Below are 21161 nucleotides of genomic sequence, written 5' to 3' on the forward strand. Positions count from 1 at the left end.
TTGATTCAAATCCTAAGGTTTTTCAGGGAGAACGAATGTTAAAGAGAGAGCCACAGGCCCAAAGATGGAGTCACTCACACTAATGGCCTGGTCAGTAAACCAAGACTTAATACCTAATCTAACTGCAGTACCAGCCCCTCCAGCCCCCAAATGTAAGAATCAATCAGTTAGCACTAGGAAATTTACTGCTAGACTCTTTCTGTTACCCTTTGGAGGGCAACCTTGCCTAAAATAATGGATTCTCTGCCAATAATTTCCTTTTCTACAGTCTCTCTATATCTTTGAAAACCTTTCCTTTTCTGCCATTCAACAAAGCACTCTCTGGTTGCTAGAGAGGAAGCTGCCCAATTCATGAATCGCTTAACAAAGCCAATTAGATCTTCAAATTTACTTGGTTGAATTTTCTCTTTTTAATAGGATAAGCAGCAGTTCCTCATGTCATTTATCTAAGCATTGTCACCTACGAGGATTTTTTAAAAAGGGCCTTCAGAATGGTATCAAAGCTCAATATGTGTCCCAGGTGGTATTAGCACTAAAGACAACCTCAGAGATCCCATAGTGAGCCTTAGTAAGAAAAAAAATGCAAATAGTCATAGCCATTTTTTTCACTATAATGCCTTTCTCCACTTTCTTCTAGGCAAACTCCTATGTGATCTTCAAAACCCAAGTCAAATGTCACCTCTTCAGTAAAACTTTTCTGATAGCTACTGAAGTATTTATATTCTCACAGTGTTCTGTGTCCCTCTCTATTTTAGGATTAATTGCAGTGTATCTGTGTCTGTCTCCCCACATTCATTCAAGAAGTTCTCAAGGAACAGGGAGGACACGTTTGCTCATCTCTGCTTCTACCCCAGAGCTATGCACATGGCAGGGATTGGGTGAATGTTTGGTGATGAGTGAGCAGATCCATTCTACCCACAGGCCAGGTACAATATGCAAGGGGATGCTAAAGATGAGCTTTAGGAAGTCATTCATGTGCTGTGTTCTACTGATCTGGGACTTGAGTCTCACTGGCCCCTCACTGGCTGAACGAGACTATTATCAAGAGAAATGACTACTAGCTAGGGATTAAGGTCTCAGCCTCCTGAGAATGATTTAAGAGGAGGTATTTCTGGAGAAGCCAAGCAGTGACTCTATAGCATCTTACTAAGCTGATGGACAATGACTGTAATGGGGTGTGTGTGGGGGACTTGATAATATAGGTGAATGTTGTAACCACAATGTTGCTCATGTGAAACTGTTATAAGATTGTGTATCAATGACAACTTAAAGGAAAAAAAAGAGGGAGTGCCTCTCTGGCTGATTTGCCTTGAAATTGGACAAAGGAGGGCATCAAGGAGGATAGAGGAGACCTCACTATTCCTTCAGGGAGCTAACAGTCTCTGAATCAGGAAGTTCCTTCTTTTGTCTAGCCTGCATCTGCCCTGCTTCACTTGGGTTTGTTGTGTCCTGCCCAGACCTTGGGAAAATGCAGACAATTGCTCTTCCACCTCCTTTTGTCTCTTCCTGAATCAGGAAAGCGGGTAAATGGCTGGGTCTCTGTGTTATTAACAAAGCTAACCCCCAACAGATGCCTAAAAATGCAGGAAATGTGGGTTACAACTGGGAGGAAGGAGCTGATTCCAAAAGCTGCAGGTAAAGTGGCTTTGAGCAGGTACAGAAGAAGCTAAGCATAGGAGCCCATCTTTCAGGACGGGAAGAACACAGTGTTTTCTATTAATTTGCTCAGCCTGGGAAACACTTCTGAGCACCGTGGCTATGGAGATGTCTAGCAGGAAGTAACAGAACTGCTTCCTTAGCTCTGGGGTTGGGACTCAAATATAGCTGAGCATTCAGGTCTCTGCCTCCTTTCAGCTCTATTTCCAAGGCTTCTATTCTATTTGGAAAACCGAGTCTCAGACAACAGAGCTAGGAGGATCTTTGCAGGCCAGTGGTTTTTAGCCTTTTCTGGGTTATGGACTACGCTGAGGATTTGTTGATGCTAAAGGAGTGAATGTGAATCCCAAACACGGCTGGTCTATATGCCATGTTTCCAGGAACTCCCAAGTCTAAAACTGTTTGGCCATCTTAACCCCAAGAAGACTCTTTCCCCCCTATGTCTAGCACCCTTTCTCCTCTCCAAGGACGTGGCATTTTAGAAGGGACCCTAGGCAAGTTCTCAACACTGCTCCCTGATTGCTGTAGACTGAATGTTTGTGTCCCCCCAAACTCAGATGATGAAGCCTAACCCCCAGTGTGAGGGTGTTAGGAGGTGGGCCTTTGGGAGGTGGTGAGGTCATGAGGCTGGAGCCCTTATAAACTGAATAAGTGCCCTTATAAAAGAGACCCCAGAGAGCTCCCTTGCCCCTCTTGCCATGTGAGGACATGACCAGAACACTCTGTCTATGAACCAGGAAGTGGGCCGTCATCAGACCCCGAATCTGCTGGTTCTGTGACCTTGGACTTCCAACCTCCGTAACTGTGAGAAATAAGTCTTTGTTGTTTATAAGCCATGCAGTCTATGATACTCTGCAATGGCAGCCTGCACAAACTAACACATTAATCACTTCATCATGAGGCTCTGAAAAGAAGGCCAGTGGGTCTGTTAATCACCTGTTCCCAATACTGAGCCCCATTCTTGGCTTAAATTGCAAGGTTACGTTTCCCCAGCTGTCACTGTCTAACCTAGGTGCATGGCACGAAAGGAAGTGGCCATGGTCCTGCCTCTGCTTGGATTTTGGCAGTGACTTGCAGGGTCTTTCTGGTGAAGCCGAGGCCTCCTCTTTATCTTCCCAGTAACCCGGATCTCAGTGGTTGCTGCAAACCAGCAATTACAAACTCTGATACTTGGAGGGGACAGGTAGGCAGGTAAGGTACATTAGTAAAGGCTGAGTAATTTCAAGACAGAATACGTGGTTACATATTAAACACATAAGAATATTTTTCATTTTTAAATAACCTATGAAATCTTTCTCATTTTTCCTGAAACATATGAACCTCTTGGTCTATCTCTATCTGTCACTTATAATAAAGACATGGATACAAAAAGATTTCACTTTAATCCTAACTATTATAAGAAAATCAACAGACTAATGTTTTAAGAAGTGATAATAAACACTAGCCTTAATGAGAGGATAATAGGGAGTGGTGGGGACTGTGGCAAACTGGACAGCCTATGCTCTGTCTGCAGGGGGCAGCTACTACTCAGTCCATGCAGATTATTGTCCTGTAAGTTTATAGACTCAAGGTCATCAGACCGTCACATTTTTAAAAGAAACTATAAACAGGATATTTACATAAAAATTTGAAATACTGACAATAAATGTAAAGCACAAATATAAATTGTCTCTTAGGACAATATGGTGTAGACCTAATAAATCTTGTCTCGATCTGGCCTGAGGATGCCTCTTTCTTTGTCTTGGGAGGGTTTGAATTATGGCAACATCTCTTTTTAGTTAAGAGAGAGCAGACAGAAAAATTTTAACTTTATTTGTTCACTTAATCATTAATGGATAATCGTGCCCTCATGCTCCCAGGGTGGCCTTGATTTTTGAGGACAGCATAAGAGAAGTCCACAGTTGTGCTCATTCTCCAAACAGTCCCAGATGTCACTATAAGGACAGCAATTGGCCAGTGGGAACATGAATCTAACCTACCGCAGAATCCCTGGTGTCCTTATCTTCCTGGCCAGCTATCAGCACGTAAGGAAAGCAACCCCCACTGAAGCTCTGAAATGCCCCATCGCCCCAGAAAGCTATGCAGAGAGGATTTGAGTCATTGCTTAAATGAGATGGTGGTGAAAAATGCCAACCATTGATCATGCATCAGAAGATAGAATGTGGAAGCCTTGATGTGTGCCATCCAAGGCTTGGAGCAGCTGGAGGGAAGGAAGATGGCCTGCTGAGTGACCCTGTTCTGACCTCCCTCTGGTCACTCCTCCTGCATTTCACTGCAGTGCAGAAGATGGGTGGGAAGTTCACATGCTTCAGCTGGGTTGCTTTGATCTGGTCCCTTAGCAACCCAGGTGAGAAAAAGGCAGCGCTGATCTCTGGCCAAATCTAGCTACTCGTGGGAAACTCGGTTGACTCGGCTGGCAAAACACATCTCAGCAACCTCACAAAGACTGGAAAGATGGTTCATACACTGAGTTGGCAAGGCTGTGGGGAAACAGTCACTCTCCTACTTACCCAGTAGGCCAGGTACAGTCTTTACGGTGAGCAGCTTCTCAGTTTCAGCCAGAATCACAAATGCACATGACCTCTGGCACAGTAATTCCACTTCCAGGAATTTATTCTACTGACAAGCCTGCCCATGTGCCAAATGAGGTATTTATACAATGTCATTCGTTACATCCATGTCACAGCAAAATACTGATGAAGACCTAGGTGTCCCTTAGGGAGGAGTGGCTTGAAAACGATGGTTTGAAAATAGAACCACAACTCTTTTTACCTACTGATTGGTGCTAGTTACCAAGATATGTTGATAAGTGAAAGAGCAAGGTATAAAACAATATGTATAATGTACTCTTGTTTGTGTAAAAATATGTGAAAATAATGTGTGTGTACTTAGGTCTATGCATAAAATATTGCTAAAAGGACCATAAAAACGATGACTACCACTTGCCACTGGGGAGGGAAACTGCGGTTGGAGTAGAGGAGAAAGAAAAACTTGTCAACATGCATCTTTTATAGTTTTTAAAATTTGGAACCATGTGAATGCCTTTCCTGGTAGAAAGAGAATTAAGATTTGAAACATGGCAAGCTCACAAAGAAAACAAAACAAAACAAAGCCAAAATCCATATCCCAGGGTGAACACTGCTGGCCTCAGCCCCCTGAGCTCTCCAGCCGTGGTGGCTCATTTCCATCCCAACGTGGCCTGGGATCTGGCTTCCTTCCCTCCATCTTCACACTGGAGAAGGTTCAGGAAGCCCTGGAATGTGGGTGCCAGGCTGGCGCCACCCCCTTACCTGCTCCTTCTCTGAATATGGGTTGTTGAGGACGACAGGCACATTGCCCTTCCCCCACAGGTCATTGAAGACTCGGTCATTCTCCACGCCGAGGGGCAGTGGTTTCTGTGACTGAATTCCGTCCAGACCTCTGAAAGGCAAGGCAGGGAGGTGAGGAGAGCGCAGCGTCAGGAGTGACCGGCTGGCTGCCCCGGGCTGGAAGTCCTGAGTCCAGACAGAACCTCCGTGGTTCACGCACATGACTCCCCTCGGGGCCCGAGAGCTTCGAGCGTCCAGCCTGCCACGTCACAGGATCGCCTGTGCCCTTTATGAGAAGGTAGCCGCTGGTCAGGCATGAAGGGGAGCCCATCCCAGCTGGCGCTGGTGGCCGGCACACACCCCTCTTTGGGGACACGGCTTCCGGATGGTCACCACCCAGGTCTTTCTCCTCCCTCCCCTCCCCCGTTTCACAGGCCAGGGACACAGGAGGCCCGTCTCCCCGAAGAACCCCTGGGAACTCACTGCCCACGAGCTAGGAGGGCTGAGGAAGAAGACAAGCCCCGTGGGCCCGGACCATCGGTCATTCCAGAGCGGACGAGACCACCGGAACTGAGACCAATGATACCGGCCCGGGATAAACAGAAATGATTCTGAAAATAAGGGGAACAGAGCAACGAAAAAGATCGTACTATGATACCTAGTGTTTGTCAAGCACTTACTGTGTATCAAGCACTTTATGTGTGTTTTAGTTAGTTTAATGCTTGTGACAAGCCTATGAGGTAGGTATGAATATCAATCGCCATTTTACTGATGGCATGAATGAGACAGAAGCTAAGTTGCTCAAGGTCACAGTGTTCCAGCCCGCTCGTCACATCCATTCTGGAGTGGAGGCTCTGATTTCACCATCATTTATCGCCATCACCAGTACCACCACCAGCACCATCATGCTCACGGTCCTCACCGTCCACTTCTCCTTGTCAGCATGACCAGCGTTATCACCATAGTTATCACCATGTTCCTCATCACCATCACTGCCACCGTCGCCTCTCTCGCCATTAACATCATCACCTCATCACACCACCATCTTCCTCAGCATTCCACCACCGTTCCCAGCATCACCAACCTCCCCCATTGCCACCATCATAACCCTCAGTCATCATCGGATGAGGAAAGTGAGGCTCAGAGAGGTTAAATCACTAGGCCTAAAGTTGCAGAGCCAGTGATGGTGGAGTTGAGATTTAAACGCAGGATTTAAACTAGTCCCTTGGTCCTGACTCCAGAGGCTGACTTCTTAGCCACAAAGCTTTCCTGGCTCCCTGCCCTTGAATGTGAATAGGTTTAGGAGGAGGATATCTCAGCCAGATGCCACAGGCTGCCCGTCCTCTGAGATGGAGAGAGGTCGTGGCTGAGATGCGATTGACTCAGCACCAAAATCCAGATCTCCCGCCAAGCCCTGCCTCACCTCTGTTCTTCCTTCCTCTGAGCGATGCCCTCCTGCTTCCTGACAGCCTGCCTCTTTTTAACCCTCCTACCCAGTTTTACTCTGACTATGGGATCTGCATCTTCCCCAGCTTCAGGCACTGCGGCTTACTCTGTGGCCCATTTTGATTTTGGTCCTTGGCGTCGTGACTGGTCCCTGTGTGGTCCTCTTTTCTGTTTCCAGCTTTGAGGATTCCTAGTCCTGGCTCCATAATTTCCCCTGACCCCCAGTCTGGCACTGACAGTCATTTGGGATGAATCAGAAGCCAGGGCCCCAGCTCCACGGCTCTGAGTGGCCCCTCTGGCTGCCCACTCAAGGACAGCCAGACCTCCCTCCCTGCTGAGTTGCATAAAGTCTTGGCGGCCTGCATCAAAGCCATTTCCATTCTTCTGCTTGAAGAGGCCTGCAATTGTCAGAGGGAACATTCTGTTTTATCCTCTTTAAAATGTCACCAAAACACACTGCGAGTGGTTCTTGATTACAGACACTTTACAAGTCAACAGTTTACCTACATGGTGATAAACAGAGGAATTGTCTGTTGAGAGGGCTGCTTTAAATGTCAGTCAGCTCCCTCTCAGCTCTGAAGCTCCTGATCCTATGATATCACATGACCATAAATGGGGACTCGGCAGTTAAGAGAGGAGGTTAATATTGCTTGAATGTCTGTAAGATACCAGGTGCTTACACAGAATTATTTTGATTTCATCTCAACAGACATTAAAAGCTCCATTTTCCAGATGCAAAAACCGAGCCCAGAGAGGTCATCTAAGTTCCCCAAGGTCCCACAGGAAACACATATCAGAGCTGGGATTTGAGATTACGTCTGATTGAAGCTCAGTCCAGATTCTTCCTCTTTAAAATAAAGACAGGAAAAACTAGTCACACTAAACCAGAGGGTAAAAAACAAGTCATCCAACATCTCCTGCTGAATGAGGCCAGTTTACAAAAATTACAGGGTACAATTAGCTAGACTCGGTGGCCTATCTTGGAAATATGCTTTTCTCATCATCCTTCTTTTTTTTTTATTTTAAAGCCTTTAATATCTGTTTAAATAATACATTAGAAGTGTTTTATCAACATAAACTTACTTAAGGATCCTGTGTGATGAGCAGGGTTAGAATATTTTTAATACAGGACCTTGGGGGAATATCTAGGTTGAGCTATTTTACTTTCATTCCCCAAGGAGCAAAATCAGAAGTAGTGTAGGTAGATTCCCAACTCCTAGTCTGTCAGTGATAACCAGGGCTAGGGGAAATAGCCGGCTTATTGCCATGAATTTGCTCAGCCTGGAATCTACCTGCTTGATGGGCTCTTTCGGTCAGTGTAGCGTGCTGGTTAAGAACACGGGCCGTGGACTGGGTGGAATTGGTTCAACTCACAGCTTTGCTGGTTATAAAATCTGTAACTCCAGATACTTTTAAGCTTTCTGATTCTCTGCTTATTCATCTCTAAAATGGGATTAATAATAATACCTAGTTCATGGAGTTGTTGGAGTGGTTAAATGAGATGAACCTTACAGCCATTAGCTGGATGGCAACTGCCAATACTCCTACTACTATTTTGCTAGTGGGCTGATCAGACAGAAAGAGAGAAAAGAAAATGTCAGTTCTGTATAAAACAGTCAAGATTCCTTTAAGCCAGCATGGCCTAGTAGAACCTTCTGTGATGGTGGAGACATCCTACATCTGCACTGCCTGGTATTACAGTCACTAGTTTACATGTGGCAACTGAGTATTTGAACTGAGCCTATTACTGTGGAGGAACAGAATTTTAACTTTTATTTAACTTGAGTCAAACTTAAAAAGTAGCTAGTGCATATGCACCCCAATGTTTATTGCAGCACTATTTACAATATCCACGAAATGGAAGCAACCTAAGTGTCCATCAGTAGATGAATGGATAAAGAAGATGTGGTACATATACACAATGGAATATTATTCAGCCATAAGAAGAAAACAAATCCTACCATTTGCAACAACATGGATGGAGCTAGAGGGTATTATGCTCAGCCAAGTAAGCCAGGTGGAGAAAGACAAGTACCAAATGATTTCACTTATCTGTGGAGTATAAGAACAAAGCAAAAACTGAAGGAACAAAACAGCAGCAGACTCACAGAATCCAAGAATGGACTAACAGTTACCAAAGGGAAAGGGACTGGGGAGGATGGGTGGGAAGGGAGGGACAAGGGGGAAAAAGGGGCATTACATTAAGCAGACATAATGTGTGTGGGGGGGCACAGGGAAGGCAGTATAACACAGAGAAAACAAGCAGTGATTCTATAGCATCTTATTACACTGATGGACAGTGACTGTAATGGGGTATGTGGTGGGGACTTGGTGATGGGGGGAGTCTAGTAACCATAATGTTGCTCATGTAATTGTAGATAAATGATACCAAAATAAAAAGAAAGAGGAAAGAAAGAAAGAAAGAAAGAAAGAAAGAAAGAAAGAAAGAAAGAAAGAAAGAAAGAAAGAAAGAAAGAAAGAAAGAAAGAAAGAAGGAAGGAAGGAAGGAAGGAAGGAAGGAAGGAAGAAAGAAGGAAAGAAGGAAGGAAGGAAGGAAGGAAGGAAGAAAGAAAGAAGGAAGGAAGGAAGGAAGGAAGAAAGAAAGAAAGAGAAAAGAAAAAAAAGTAGCTAGTGGCTATAGTACTGGACAGCGCCACTTGAAGTCTCTGAAAACGAGGAAATGAAGGCATGCATAGCCTGTAGCTCAGAAAGAGGTGTCTTTCCTGGGGTTTAGGGGCCTAGGAAGGGATGTCTGTGCTCACATCCTTTTTATGCTGTCATCTTGTTCATAGAGTGAAGGAATTTGGGAATTTTGTGCTTCCCTTCCAGACTTCCACCTCCTATCATTCTCAGCCCCAATCTCCATTCTCCCCTCTTCCCAAGTAGCACACCATGTCCATGCCTACTTTTATACTTGCCCTCCCCAGATGTCCTTTCATCTTCTCTCGGCCCAGAGTGAACTCCTATTCAACCTGCAAGGCCCATTTCACACCTTACCTCTTCTGAAGGTTAAATAAGGCCAAGCATGTAAAATGCCTATCAGATAGTTGGTACTAACTAAACATGAGCTATGTTTATCTTCACTGACCACTAAGGAAATTGAAACTCAGAGAGATTAGGGAACTTGTCAAAGGCATACTGTAAGTGAGCAGTAGAGAAAGCTTGAAAGTCAGGTGTCTCCTTCTTGCTGTTCTTCTAGCTGAGAATCACTGAGAACAGGGCTTATGGGGGGCAGAGGAGCCATTTGGTTGGACCTCGTACTTGCGAAAAACTTCAAATTGAGATCTTGGGTGTTCCCTCCAAATGCGGTGGAAGTATTGAATATATTTATCTAGGAAGTACAATTTTGGTAACTGTGATGTATTATTTCTTCATTTAACTAAATATACTGGGAGCCCATACTTGGAGGTGGGTGGGGCTTGTCTTGACTTCCGAGAAGCCTGGATGGTGGTTCTTCTTTGCCAGTACTCGTGAGTTTTGGTCCTGCCCAGCTGCCTGCAGCGGTCTCAGTTTAGACTAAGGTTTCTCAACCTTGAACTATTGATATTTTGGACAAGAAATTCTTTGTGGGTGTGGGTGGGCTGTCCTGTGCACTATAGATGTTCAGCAGCATCCTTGATCTCTATCCAGTAGATGCCAGTAACCACCCACCCAACTGCCCCTGCCAGTTGTGACAATCAAAATGTCCCTAAGCATTGCCCAAAGTCCCTTTGGGGAGGAAACAAAATGTACTCCCCCTTATTGAGAAGCACTGGCTGAGATGTGCTAACTCCTGCTTCCCGGCTCCTCCCATCTTTGCGCTACATCCAACCAAGGGTCTATGATGATTTATTTACTGGTTGTCCCTCAGTCCCAGATGGGATCAGGAAACCTGCCTTCCTCACTGTGAGGCTCCCACCTCTCTCAGGTATCCTTACCCCTCTGGGAAGGCCATCTCCAGTGGGCCTAGCATTCTGGGGGGACAGTGTCCCCAGAGCCACCACGTGCTCATGCTTGGCTGTTCTCCAACCTCAGGATGCATGAGAATCAGCAGAGGGGCCTGTTGGAATGCACCTAAGCCCGCCACAGAGAGTGTGCCATGTGGGTGAGGTGAGAGCCCTGGACCCTGCGCTGCCCTAAGCACCCCACAGGGTCCAGGGGCTTCCTTGAGGACCCATCTCCCTGGGAGAGGGCTGGGCCCGACTCCAGCGCTGAGCAGCAAGGTTCCCTCCTGGTCTGAAATGTCACCTTCCTCCAGAGCTTCTGCTAACCTCTTCCTTTTCCCCATGAGACCAGGTGTAGGGCTCTACCTCCCACCTGGCGAGCCTTTCCTACGCTTTCTGTCAAGGATGAAACTAAAGCCCTTTTGCTTCCACTTCACTAGCTGGACGATTATACCCAAGCCAAGAGCTGGTCTAGCGTCTCTGAACCTTCTGAGAACCTTTGCCAGATCCTTCCAACTGAGGCTTCCTGGGAGCCAGCACCCCAGACCTCGCATGCAGAGGTGACGGGGTCCTGGGCCTGACTCCACAGGAAGTTTGCACATGTGTGCGTCAGCCCAGCGCTGACCACTAACCAACCCCGAGTACCCAGGGTGGGGAGCAGGTGGGCCAGGCCTATGTGCAGGGCGCTGCCTGGAGGTGGGGGCCGTCTGCTCTGGCCCAACCAGGCGAGGAGGCCAGAGCAGCAGCTGGTCACGGCAGAAAACCTGCCCACATCTCTTGGCAGACACGGCCCTCTCCCTTCTTGCCCTCCACACTCCAGCAGATGCTGGGAGCTGAATTAAAGCAGGAAGACTTGGGGACTGTGGACACGGAGTCTGGCGTCTCTGCAAGATGTCATCATGCTGGAGATGGGGAAGTTCTCACTACAGTGAAAAGCATGCTCTTCAGAGCCGAAATTCTGCAGTAAACGCTCACCTGAGAAGTGAGTTCAGGGCCTGCGGGCCCAGGAGCAATCGTGACCTTGATGACTCACATCACAAAAGCTGGGCAGGATTCTCAAACTCCAGTGTTTACAGGGTCCAGGCTGGCTGAACAGGGCTGAGTTCAGATCCTGGGGAGCCCATGATAGTCCAGATCCTGAGGCTGGTTGTCCTGCCAGCATGTGGAGTTCATGCTAAGAGCTCTCCTAGTACATACATACATATATGTATATGTATATCTCTATTATTTTTTTGAGAGACTGGAAGCCAGTTTTATTGTGAAATCTCTTGACCTCTCTATTTCACCACAAATTCACTTTTTCAGAAAACTCTGCAGGCCAAATAAACCTGCAGGAGAACTAGGTGTGCCCCTCAATCCCTGGTCTGTGATCTCTGACCTAAAGGGATTTAGAGCTCCTCACCCTGGAGTGATGTTTCTGGGAGGCCAAATGAGGTGGGACACTCCCCGGGTGTGGTCTGCCTGGAGCCGGGCCGGTCAGTAGCTTGGACTGCAATGAGATGCCCATCACTGATCTTCAGGAAGACCTGAATGATAGTTCTGGAAGGAATGTTAGGGCTCATCTAGTCCACATACTACTTCTACAGGTGGGGAAACTAAGGCCTAGAGAGCTCAAGGGGCTTTCCTAAAATATGTAGCTGGTGAACGGCAAAGGGGGGCTTAGCAGCAAGGTCACTGAGCCCAGGCCAGTGAGACCCATAGTGACAGTGATGGGGGCAGCTATGGGTCAGTGCAGGCCTGGCCATGGCATCGCTCAATGGAGGAGTGTCATACACTGCATAACGGCCCCCAATATCAGGTCCTAATCCCTGGAACCCAGATATGTTACTTCACATGAAAAAAGAATATTTGCAGGTATGATTAAGTGAAAGATCTTGAAAATGGGGAGATTCTCTTGTGGTGGACTAAATGCAATCATGAGTGTCCTTTTAAGAAGGAAGCAGGGGGAGAACTGATACAGAAAGGGAAGGCCTTGTGCTAATGGAAGCAAGATGCTTCTTGAAGATGGGGGAAGGGCCCACAAGCTGAGAGAAGCAAGAAATGCAGCTCCAGAAGCTAGAAGAGGCAAGGAAGTAGATTCTCCTTTAGAGCCTCTAGATTTAAGACGCTCACAACTCTAAGAGAACAAAGGTGTGTTGTTTTAAGCCAGGAATTTGTTACAGCAGTCATAGGGAACAGACACAATGAGGGGATGGTGCCTGGCAGGGGGGCGTGTGGAGGGGGTGCTGGTGGCCCCTGCCCGCAGGTCTGCCCATTGGCTCCCCTCTCTCCTACTATGTGCAAGCCCCACGGCCCTTCTTTCAGTTTCTTGAACATCCTGACCTCTTTCTGGCCTCAGGGCCTTTGCTCCTGCTGTATCTCTTCCAGGAACTCCCCTCGCTGGATTCCACAGTTTGCACCTTCTGGCCTCCCTATGAATGTTGCCTCTTGACAGAGGCCTTCTCTGACCTTTCAATCTAATTTTCTACCCAGCCCCAAGCCATGTTTCTTCAAATCACTGCTCCATTTCCTTCATAGCATGTACGGCGATCTAAAATGATGGCCTGTGTCTACTTGTTTATCATTCATCCCTCATCTGTGACTAGGGCTCCATGGTGGCAGAAACTCCCCCACGGGCTCCCCAGTTCTGAGGACAGTAACTGGGGCAGGACAGATGCTCTGTGAGTATCTGCTGAATGAAAGATGGTGAGAATCCCCCTGGTTACCTGCCACTTGGGGTGGGGTGGGGGCAGGCTTACTCGGTAGCTCTTCCCCAGAATGAGGGGGGTGCCCATCAGACAAGATGGCAGGGACAAAGACAGAAGAGCACAATGCAAGCATAATAACTATAAATAGGATCTTGCTCCCCTACCCAGGAAATAATGGACTGGGAGGCCACTCACACTCAAATGGTCAAGGTGAGAATGAAAAGTGGCACCGAGATTCCATGTGAATCTCAGTAGCAGAGCTACTGGAGTCCATTCTGTGGCTGCGCGATGCCAGCAGAGCAGTTCAAAGCTGGGAGGCATGTCAGGCACAGCCTAGGGATGCGTGAATACAGACAAACCCGAGATCAGTGCCGTCCGGGGTCCGTCTGAGGTCAGCCCGCCGTGGTGCTATCTTTCATATAGGGAACCTCAGGGCCTTAATTTCCCTGTCAGACTGAGAAAATATCCCAGTGTCCTCAAAAACTTTATAGGTAGTGGCCAAATACACTGTGGCCAACAGTGCAATCTACAAAGTTTGGAGAGGTCAAGAGCATGGGCTTGGGGTCCAGTCCTGGCTTTGTCGCTTGCTAGCTGTATGACCTGGGACAAGAGACTGCACCTCTCTGAGCCTTGGTTCCTTTATCAGGAAAATGGGATGCTATGAGAAACAAATGAATTAACTGATAATAAAGACCTTAGCGTGGGAATGGGCCCATCTGGAATGCTCAGGGAAGGCTGACTAGCCTAATGGTCCAAAGACTCAGGCTTGTTAATAGAAGGAGGCCTCCTCCCCTGAATTAAACTGATTCTCTAGGGTTGAAATTGACTTCAGGACCTCCAGCTACATTCTCTTGCCTGGTGTTTCTTTACTTGTAGACATTTACACTGAGTTTTCTAGGTAGAACCAAGGCAGCACCCTGTGGTCGGTGCTGTGTGACTCTGGGCATGTTGCTTCACCTCTCTGAGCTTCAGTTCCTTCAGTTATAAAAGGGGGCTAAAACCATACACCCTACTTGGGTAGCTGAATTCTTGCAAGCTCTGAAGGGGTGGCTGTTGTGAAGGCACCTGTGAGTGACCGAGTGCCCTGCAAGTGGAAGAGAAGTTAGCGAGCAGGGCGAGGCTGAGCTGCTGGTCCAGATGGATCTTGACTGGGGACCTTGGCCTCTTTAAAACCCTCCTTCAGGGCAGCAAGCTGAGCAACCTGGATATCCTCTGACATGCAGAATCTTAAAGTGACCGTTCCCTAGCGCAGAAGGTCCTGGAAGGCCCGGATTTTCCTTCACTCCCCTACACGCCGCTACCTTCTGCAGGGGTTACCTCCCCCTGGGATGAAGGGATGAGACTGTCTAGACTAAACACCACTTCTGCCCCAGATAAGGGCCAGCATCCCCGAACATGAGGGCTGTGGGGGAAGGGGCCTAGCAGGGGCAGGAGGAGTCTGTGTCCAAGAGGAAAGAGGGGAGGGAGGGAGGAAGTAAGGGGGCCCGGGGAACACAAGGGTCACGGCACCACTGAGAACCAGTGACGGCCTGGCCGCTGCTCGGCCCCAGAGCGTGACCCGGATGTGGGGCTCCGGGCCTGGCGGGCAGCTGCCTCACTGCCACCTGTCCATCCATCATCCAGGATACCAGCTCTGCCCCCACCCTACCAAAGCAGCCTGGGTGGAGAGGCCGCTGGCAGGACGAGCAATTTCCAGGCAGCCGTGTGCTCCCCGGGCCTGAATAATCCTCTCAGGTCTGCTTGTCCTGAGAGTGACCCCAAAGGCTCCTCTACCTCTGGGCTTCCAGGTCCTGACTCGGGACACTGATTCTTAAGGAGGCACCTCATTTCAGCCCCTAGGAGGCAGGTTGGCAATTTGGGGGCGCTTCTGATCGTTACAGCGATGGAGAGTGCTCCTGCATCCTGGTGGGAGGGAGGCAGCACCGGCGGTGGGCATCACGCGGTGCCAGAGGCTCGCCTACAAGGAGGAAACGCCCTGCCTACTCTGTGCGACCTGCGCACAGCCACCGAGACATGCTTGAATCCCTGAGCCAACACCCCGGTTCGGTTGTACCTAGAAATACGGCTTTAAAGTACACTGACTTTTCCAGGAATGCAACCACTGGGTACACCAAAGTCAGACAAGATATCATTTTATCAGAGTCATCCACCATTTTGGAAAATCAAATCACCATGGAGACGCAGCTGGTGGCGTCTGAGTCACCACAACAGCACACCTGTGTCAGTCTGTACAGACGCTGCTGTGTTCGCAGCAATTCTACGTTTAGGCACAAACGTCTGACCATTCCAGGGGAGTCATGCTTGAGCACGGATATATTAAATTATAGGTTCTTTTATTATAAATTACTTTTATGCCGTGTCCCCTGTATTTTATAGGTAGGGTGTTAGAAAAAATGTAAAGTGTGGGTAAGTTATATGACCCATGAATTAGCTTCCAATTAGTAAAGGGGGCATTTGAAAATATATTGTCGAAAATGTTTTAGCGTAGCACGGGTGTGAGCCATTGAGCGAGGGGTGCTATTCATCCTTAAAACCACGCTCACGGACTGACTCTCGTGGGGTCAGGGAACCCTGTATGGCCCTGGGCCTGTTGCTCCCGAACCTCACCTCCTCTGAGGCAGTATTTTCTGCTGCTTTTGGTCAGACACCTGCACTTTGGGCAAGGTTGGCAAGGGGCAATGGGAGGAAGGCCATGATGGATGCGGGCAGGTCAAGAGCTCAGATGCAGCCTCCCAAGTTGGGAAAGTAGTTCTGCCAGAGCAGGACCCCACATCAGAGCGCCTTGTCCCCCCCTTATCCTCGGGAAGTGATGGCTTCTTCCCTGAGACGGGGTTTGGAGAGGCCCCTTAGGCCTGGCTGATATGAGGGCTCCCATTAGAGTCCTTCACATCTGACAGTCTCCCCCAGGCCTGGCGTCCTGTGCTTTTGTGTCCCACTCTGTCAGCTGGGACACCATGACAGGAGAGTCCCTTTGGGGGGCTTCTTCATATCACACACGGAGACTCAGATGCCCAGGCTGGGAAGAGACTGAACTAGAGCCCCCAGGAATTCCCTACTCACAGCCCTGTGCCCGCCCCACGTCCAGCTGCGGATCAGAACCAAGAGTATGGGCCATGAGACACAGTCGGGGTCCCACTTCCCAGGACGGGCTGCCCCTGTGGGGTACAGTAGCCCCCTCAGCATCTTGCTGCTCCTCCAGGGAGAGGCGAGGAAATGGGAGGCGTATAGGATTGGGAGGAAGAGGCCATACCCCCTGGAAAACAAGACGGATGGCCGGTTCTGGATTTCCACAGCTGCTTTGGAATTTCCGTCCATGGAGTGAGACATGGGGGGCTGCTACCTGCTCAGAAGCTACATCAAAACTAAACCACCTCCACTGGCTATGTGGGGACCCCTGGGAGTAGGCAGCTCCCCTGAGGGTCGGGTTCTAGCCTGGGGGCCCTCCATGCTGGCTGTGGGTGATCCAGGCCCCCAGCCCTGGAAATGGACATCAGGGCAACAGAGGTCACCATGCACCCGCCCGACCAAGGTTGCACCATGACCTGTGTAGGGGGCCAAGACTCTCCATCTCTTGTGGAAATGGGCCCCAGAGGGTGGGGAGACTCCCAGATGTCCCTTGGGCAACTTGGAGAAGGGAGGAGGGGATTGGAGGGCAGGGGCTTGAAGGGCAGTGGGTGACCCTTGCTTCATATCACACACGGAGACTCAGACTCCCAGGCTGGGAAGAGACTCCTCTGCTCAGGAGCTTCTGACAGAAGTAGGAAGAACCTTCCTACTTGGGGTGTTGCTGAAATTGGCTCCACTTTTGCCCAGGTGTGGGAAGCTGGAAAAGCCCCAGGATGCAATGGTGGGCCAAAGTGGGCTGCCACGGACTGTGGATGGCCCCATCAGGATGGAGGACTGGACCCCATGCAGCTCCCCAAATGTGCCAGGTATACCTGCACCTCAGGACCTTGACACCTGCCATCCCGTCTGCCCGAAAGCCCCTTCCTCCCTAAAGTTACCAGGCTCCATTCTCCCCCTCAACTGGGTCTTTCCACATCACCTTCCTTGAGACCCAACCAGCATTCCTAAAATTTCACCATCCCCAACACTTCCTAACTCCTTCCCCTCATCCATCTCCTTAGCACATAGCAGATTCCGTATTTTACATCTTTATCTTGTTTATTCTTTGTCTCCCCAAGGATTTGTCTATCCCATTCATTGCTCCAGCTTTGTTCCTTAGAACAGTAGGTCCTCAATGAACATTTGTTAAATGAAGCCATGCAGGGACCTGGAGAGACACTTTAATCCAGGTCCCTGAGCAACTTACTGGCTACCCCTAAATGCTCTTGGGACACTCAGGGGTCCTGGGGAGGGGGGGTGGGAAACCTTGGCCTGGATTTCTGGGTGGCCCCAGAGCTGGCCTGCCCCACCATTCTCCAAGCACCTGGTCCAGCTGCTGATTCTTCCTCAGAGAAGGAGTTAGAATCACCCACTGTGTTGCCAGCTCTCCTCCCTTGTAGGATCAGAGAATGCCAATCTTCAAGTTCTAGCCTCAGCTCCCACATAATCCGAGGAAGACCACTGTTTTGGGGAGTTGGGGTCAATTCTATACTTTGATTCCATTCCCTTCCTTTAGAACCATCCTTGACTGGCTGTCATAGGAAGGGGCTGATTTAGGCTGAGGGCTGCCCAGGGCTCGGCTTGTCTCCTCTCTCTTCTAAGGTGGATGCCTTAGTTAGCACCCACCCCGTGGAAATCTGCCATGCACACAAGCCTCTCACATGCTGGGTGACCTCGGGAGAGGCTCCCGCCACCCCACCGAGCCTCAGTCTCTCACCTAGGAAATGGGGACTGCAAAAATGCCCACCTTGTGGGGCTGCTGGAAGACATGACTTCAGTTACCACGCTCATTAGCTCTGGGTTTCAAGGCAAGGGAGACACTAGAAGTTAGGCCCATTCCACTCTTCCAATTGCAGTTTTAAGGGAAAGAGGCACTAACCAGTGGACATGCCTCTGCAGATGTCTGGGGCACCTCAGGCTGGCTTCTGGACTCTGAGGCAGTGGCAGTATATGCTAGCGCACAACATACACACATGCACACACACACAGGTATGCACCTGTGGGGCTTACCTGTCCACCTGGACTTCTGCATCTTTTCTTTCCACCTTGGCAGGTCCCCCTCCATTGATTCCCTTGCCCCCACTGGTGAGAAGGTTCAGCACAGGCTCTATCTCTCTGAGCAGCTCATTATTCTCCCCACTGCCCTGGAGGGTCACCCCAGCACTTCTCTTGGCAGGATCCTGGCGTGGGGGCCTGGGAGCCAGACCGTTGGTGTGGGAGAGCGAGGTGGCTTCCTGCCCATTGCCTTGGGTATGCTGCGGCCCATTACCAGGACCCACAGCCCCGTCCACTGCCAGGGGCTGCTCTTTGCTGGCTGATGGCTGATGAGACAGATCTACAGTGGTGGTGGGGGGACCCAGGGGCCGTGTGACTCGGATGGTCTTGGGGGTCCCATCCCCAGTGAATGTGGTCTCCAGGTGTGTGGTGAAGCCCTCAGGGCCCCTCAAAATGAGGACCACGTGGGTCTCAGAGGCAATGCCCCTGAGCACCTCCAGGGCACAGTCATAGCTCAGGTCCACCAAGGGCTGGCCGTTGACCGCTAGAATGATGTCTCCGGCCTGGATGAGGCCACTCTGCTCTGCGGCACCCCCTCGTATCAAGTCAGAGATGATCACAGGCGGCTTGCTCACCCGCTCCTTCACCAGGAATCCCAGGCCCCCCACTTTGCGCTTGAAGAGGCGGACAGAGATGACATTGGGTTGGATTTGCTGAACACTGAACACGTGGTTCTCCATGGTGTCTGGCGTCCGAGCTCTGAGGACCTCAAAGTATGTCAAGCCAAGACGGTTTCACCAGGAGGAGCCAGGCTTCGGGCTGCATCCAGAGAAGGAGCTGGTGGCTGGAGCTGCTGGCGCTGTGCAGAGTCTCGAGAATGAGCTGCGCCCGGGCTTTGGTTTTCTCTGGTGTTGACGTCAACTCGGCGTCACCCACTCATTGCTGTCCGGCTAGGGGTGGCATGATTTCATGCGTCTGCCCTCCTCCCTGTTCTCTAGGAAGTGATGGTTGAGCAGGCAGACGTCAGGGCAGGACGTGTCCCTAAGCCACAGGTCAGGCAGACTGGGGAGGAGACATGTCTGGAGGTGTTGAGAGGGGACGCACGCTAGTGTGGACTATTCTCGAGGCATCGTGGACCCGTTAGGTGCAGATCAGATCTGGGGTTTCCTGAGATGAAGAGAAGGAACAAGGGAGGAGATGGAGAGAATTTTAAAATGGAGAGCGATGTGGAGCAGCCGACACCACCTTCCAAACTCAGATGGAAAATGTAGCCAACAGAGAAGTCTAGCCGTGAAGATGCTTTGGAGTTTTGAAGCCAACCTAGAAATGAAATGCTTCTTCCTTGATGGGATACCTTCCCAATTAGCTGCAAATTGCCTCGCTTCATCTCCAAGATCAAAGCCCTCCAAAACCAAGGGTCTCCCAAGAAAAACCACAATCAGCCCCAGAAATCAAATGGCAAGAATCATAAGACCTCTCTTATCTCTCTCCCACCATGAGACGTCACGGCTCCAACATGTCACGCGGCCTTTGGCTCTGTGTTCTGCAAATACTTTCCATTCACAGGTCTGGGGCTCAGCTGGCCCAGATCTGTGGGCTCTCCATTCTGGCCACTCCCAAAGCCCCTTCCAGAAACCCACAGGAAAGGGAAAATGCCACCTCCTGTGGAGCCACCGACAAGGGATGGCGATTGGCCTTTATGACCACTTTTGTAATTATCAGCTTGCTCCAGGCTCAAAAGGACAGACTTCACCACATTACAAACCATTATAAACCAAATTTGGTATAATAAATACCAAAGACATGGGTCCACACAAACCTTTGGAGGACCTCTGAACTTCACAGACCATCTGGAACCCTAGCAGAGAAACATTAGGAAGAATGGCCTGTGTACTCCTAGGGTTACCATAAGCGGGTGGCAGGTGCTCAATAAATATTTGTTGAATGAAGAAGAAAAATCTCAAAAGACTAAACACATTAAATATTGGGCATGTATGCCCCTAAGGTATCGTTTTTTTCCCTTGGATTCTCAGTTACCCTTCAATAGATGAGAAGACCAAGGCTCGGGAAAGATCAGTCACTTGTCCAAGGTCACATCAGAGGGAGGATTCAAACCCAGGTCAGACCTATTCTTGAGCCTGAGCTTTTAAACTTACACTCCAGCTTTAAAAATTTTATATTCTCATTTTCTCAAATCCCACCAATTCCCCCAGGCTTGGGGAAATGGGGTACAGTTGGGATACCAAAGGCCAACAGGGGAACCAGCTGGGGTGTACTTGTGGCATGTACACAGCAGGCAGCTACTGTGTGTTTTATGTGTCTGCGTTGGGGCAGGTGACCTGTGGGTTGGGGATGGAGCGGTGGCAGGTTGGGGCAGCCGAGAACCCTCCCCGACCCCTGCCCCATCTTCTTCTCCATCCCAAGCTTAAGCCCCAGTCCATCTCTATGCAGGCATCCCTTCCTGCCCGCATCCTCACCAGGTTTAGCACAAGGGGGAGCCCCCATCTGCCACTATGAACTAGGTGATACTCACTCGTTTCCTCTTTAGTGAATTCTTGGGGTCCCCCTAGGGCTTAGGTAACTGGCAAATTTTCCTGTGAGCAGGAGGTGGGTGCAGACACCCCCTGCCCCTCCCCCATGGAGGCATCACTTCCTGGATCCCCTCGAGGTGGGGGTGGTTAGCAGGTTGAGCCTCCCCTCTTGCAGCTTGTATTATGCAACTCTGCCAGCCTGTCTGTGTGGGTGAAGGAATAATGACTACTCGGGCCCAGCCCGGGCCGCGTTCTCCATCTGGCATTGCTGTGTGTGTGTGTTTCTCTCTGTGTATTCATGCATCACCCGCAAGCTGTGTCATTTCTCTGCCGTGTGTGTGAGTGTGTGTGGCCCGCATGTCAACCAACCGAGTGTCTTTCAGTGTCTTGCTGCTGGGGACTGGTCTGCAGGGAAAGCCATCCAGAACCACTGTGTCCTTCCTCCCTGGGGCGCACCGGCCTAGCCCTCCCCTTTGCTTCCTTAACTCTCCCTGAGCCCCTCCTCCTCTG

The 21161-nt window shown here is 49.6% G+C and overlaps 1 protein-coding gene across 8 annotated transcripts in view; it reads right to left on the minus strand.

Moving 5' to 3' along the window:
• The window catches only part of NOS1 (nitric oxide synthase 1), a 155717-nt gene that overhangs the window by 54732 nt on the left and 79824 nt on the right, over positions 1-21161 (minus strand). For all 8 annotated transcript variants that reach the window (XM_036993485.2, XM_036993492.2, XM_036993491.2 and 5 more), the window contains 2 exons: positions 18136-19287; positions 4947-5076 (listed from right to left, as the gene is read on the minus strand). In XM_036993485.2, the coding sequence (XP_036849380.2) occupies positions 4947-5076; positions 18136-18860 (855 nt within the window). In that variant the 5' untranslated portion in view covers positions 18861-19287. The remainder of the gene's footprint in view (positions 1-4946; positions 5077-18135; positions 19288-21161) is intronic.

This window comes from Manis javanica, chromosome 15, assembly GCF_040802235.1.
Source record: "Manis javanica isolate MJ-LG chromosome 15, MJ_LKY, whole genome shotgun sequence".
NCBI lineage: Eukaryota > Metazoa > Chordata > Mammalia > Pholidota > Manidae > Manis > Manis javanica.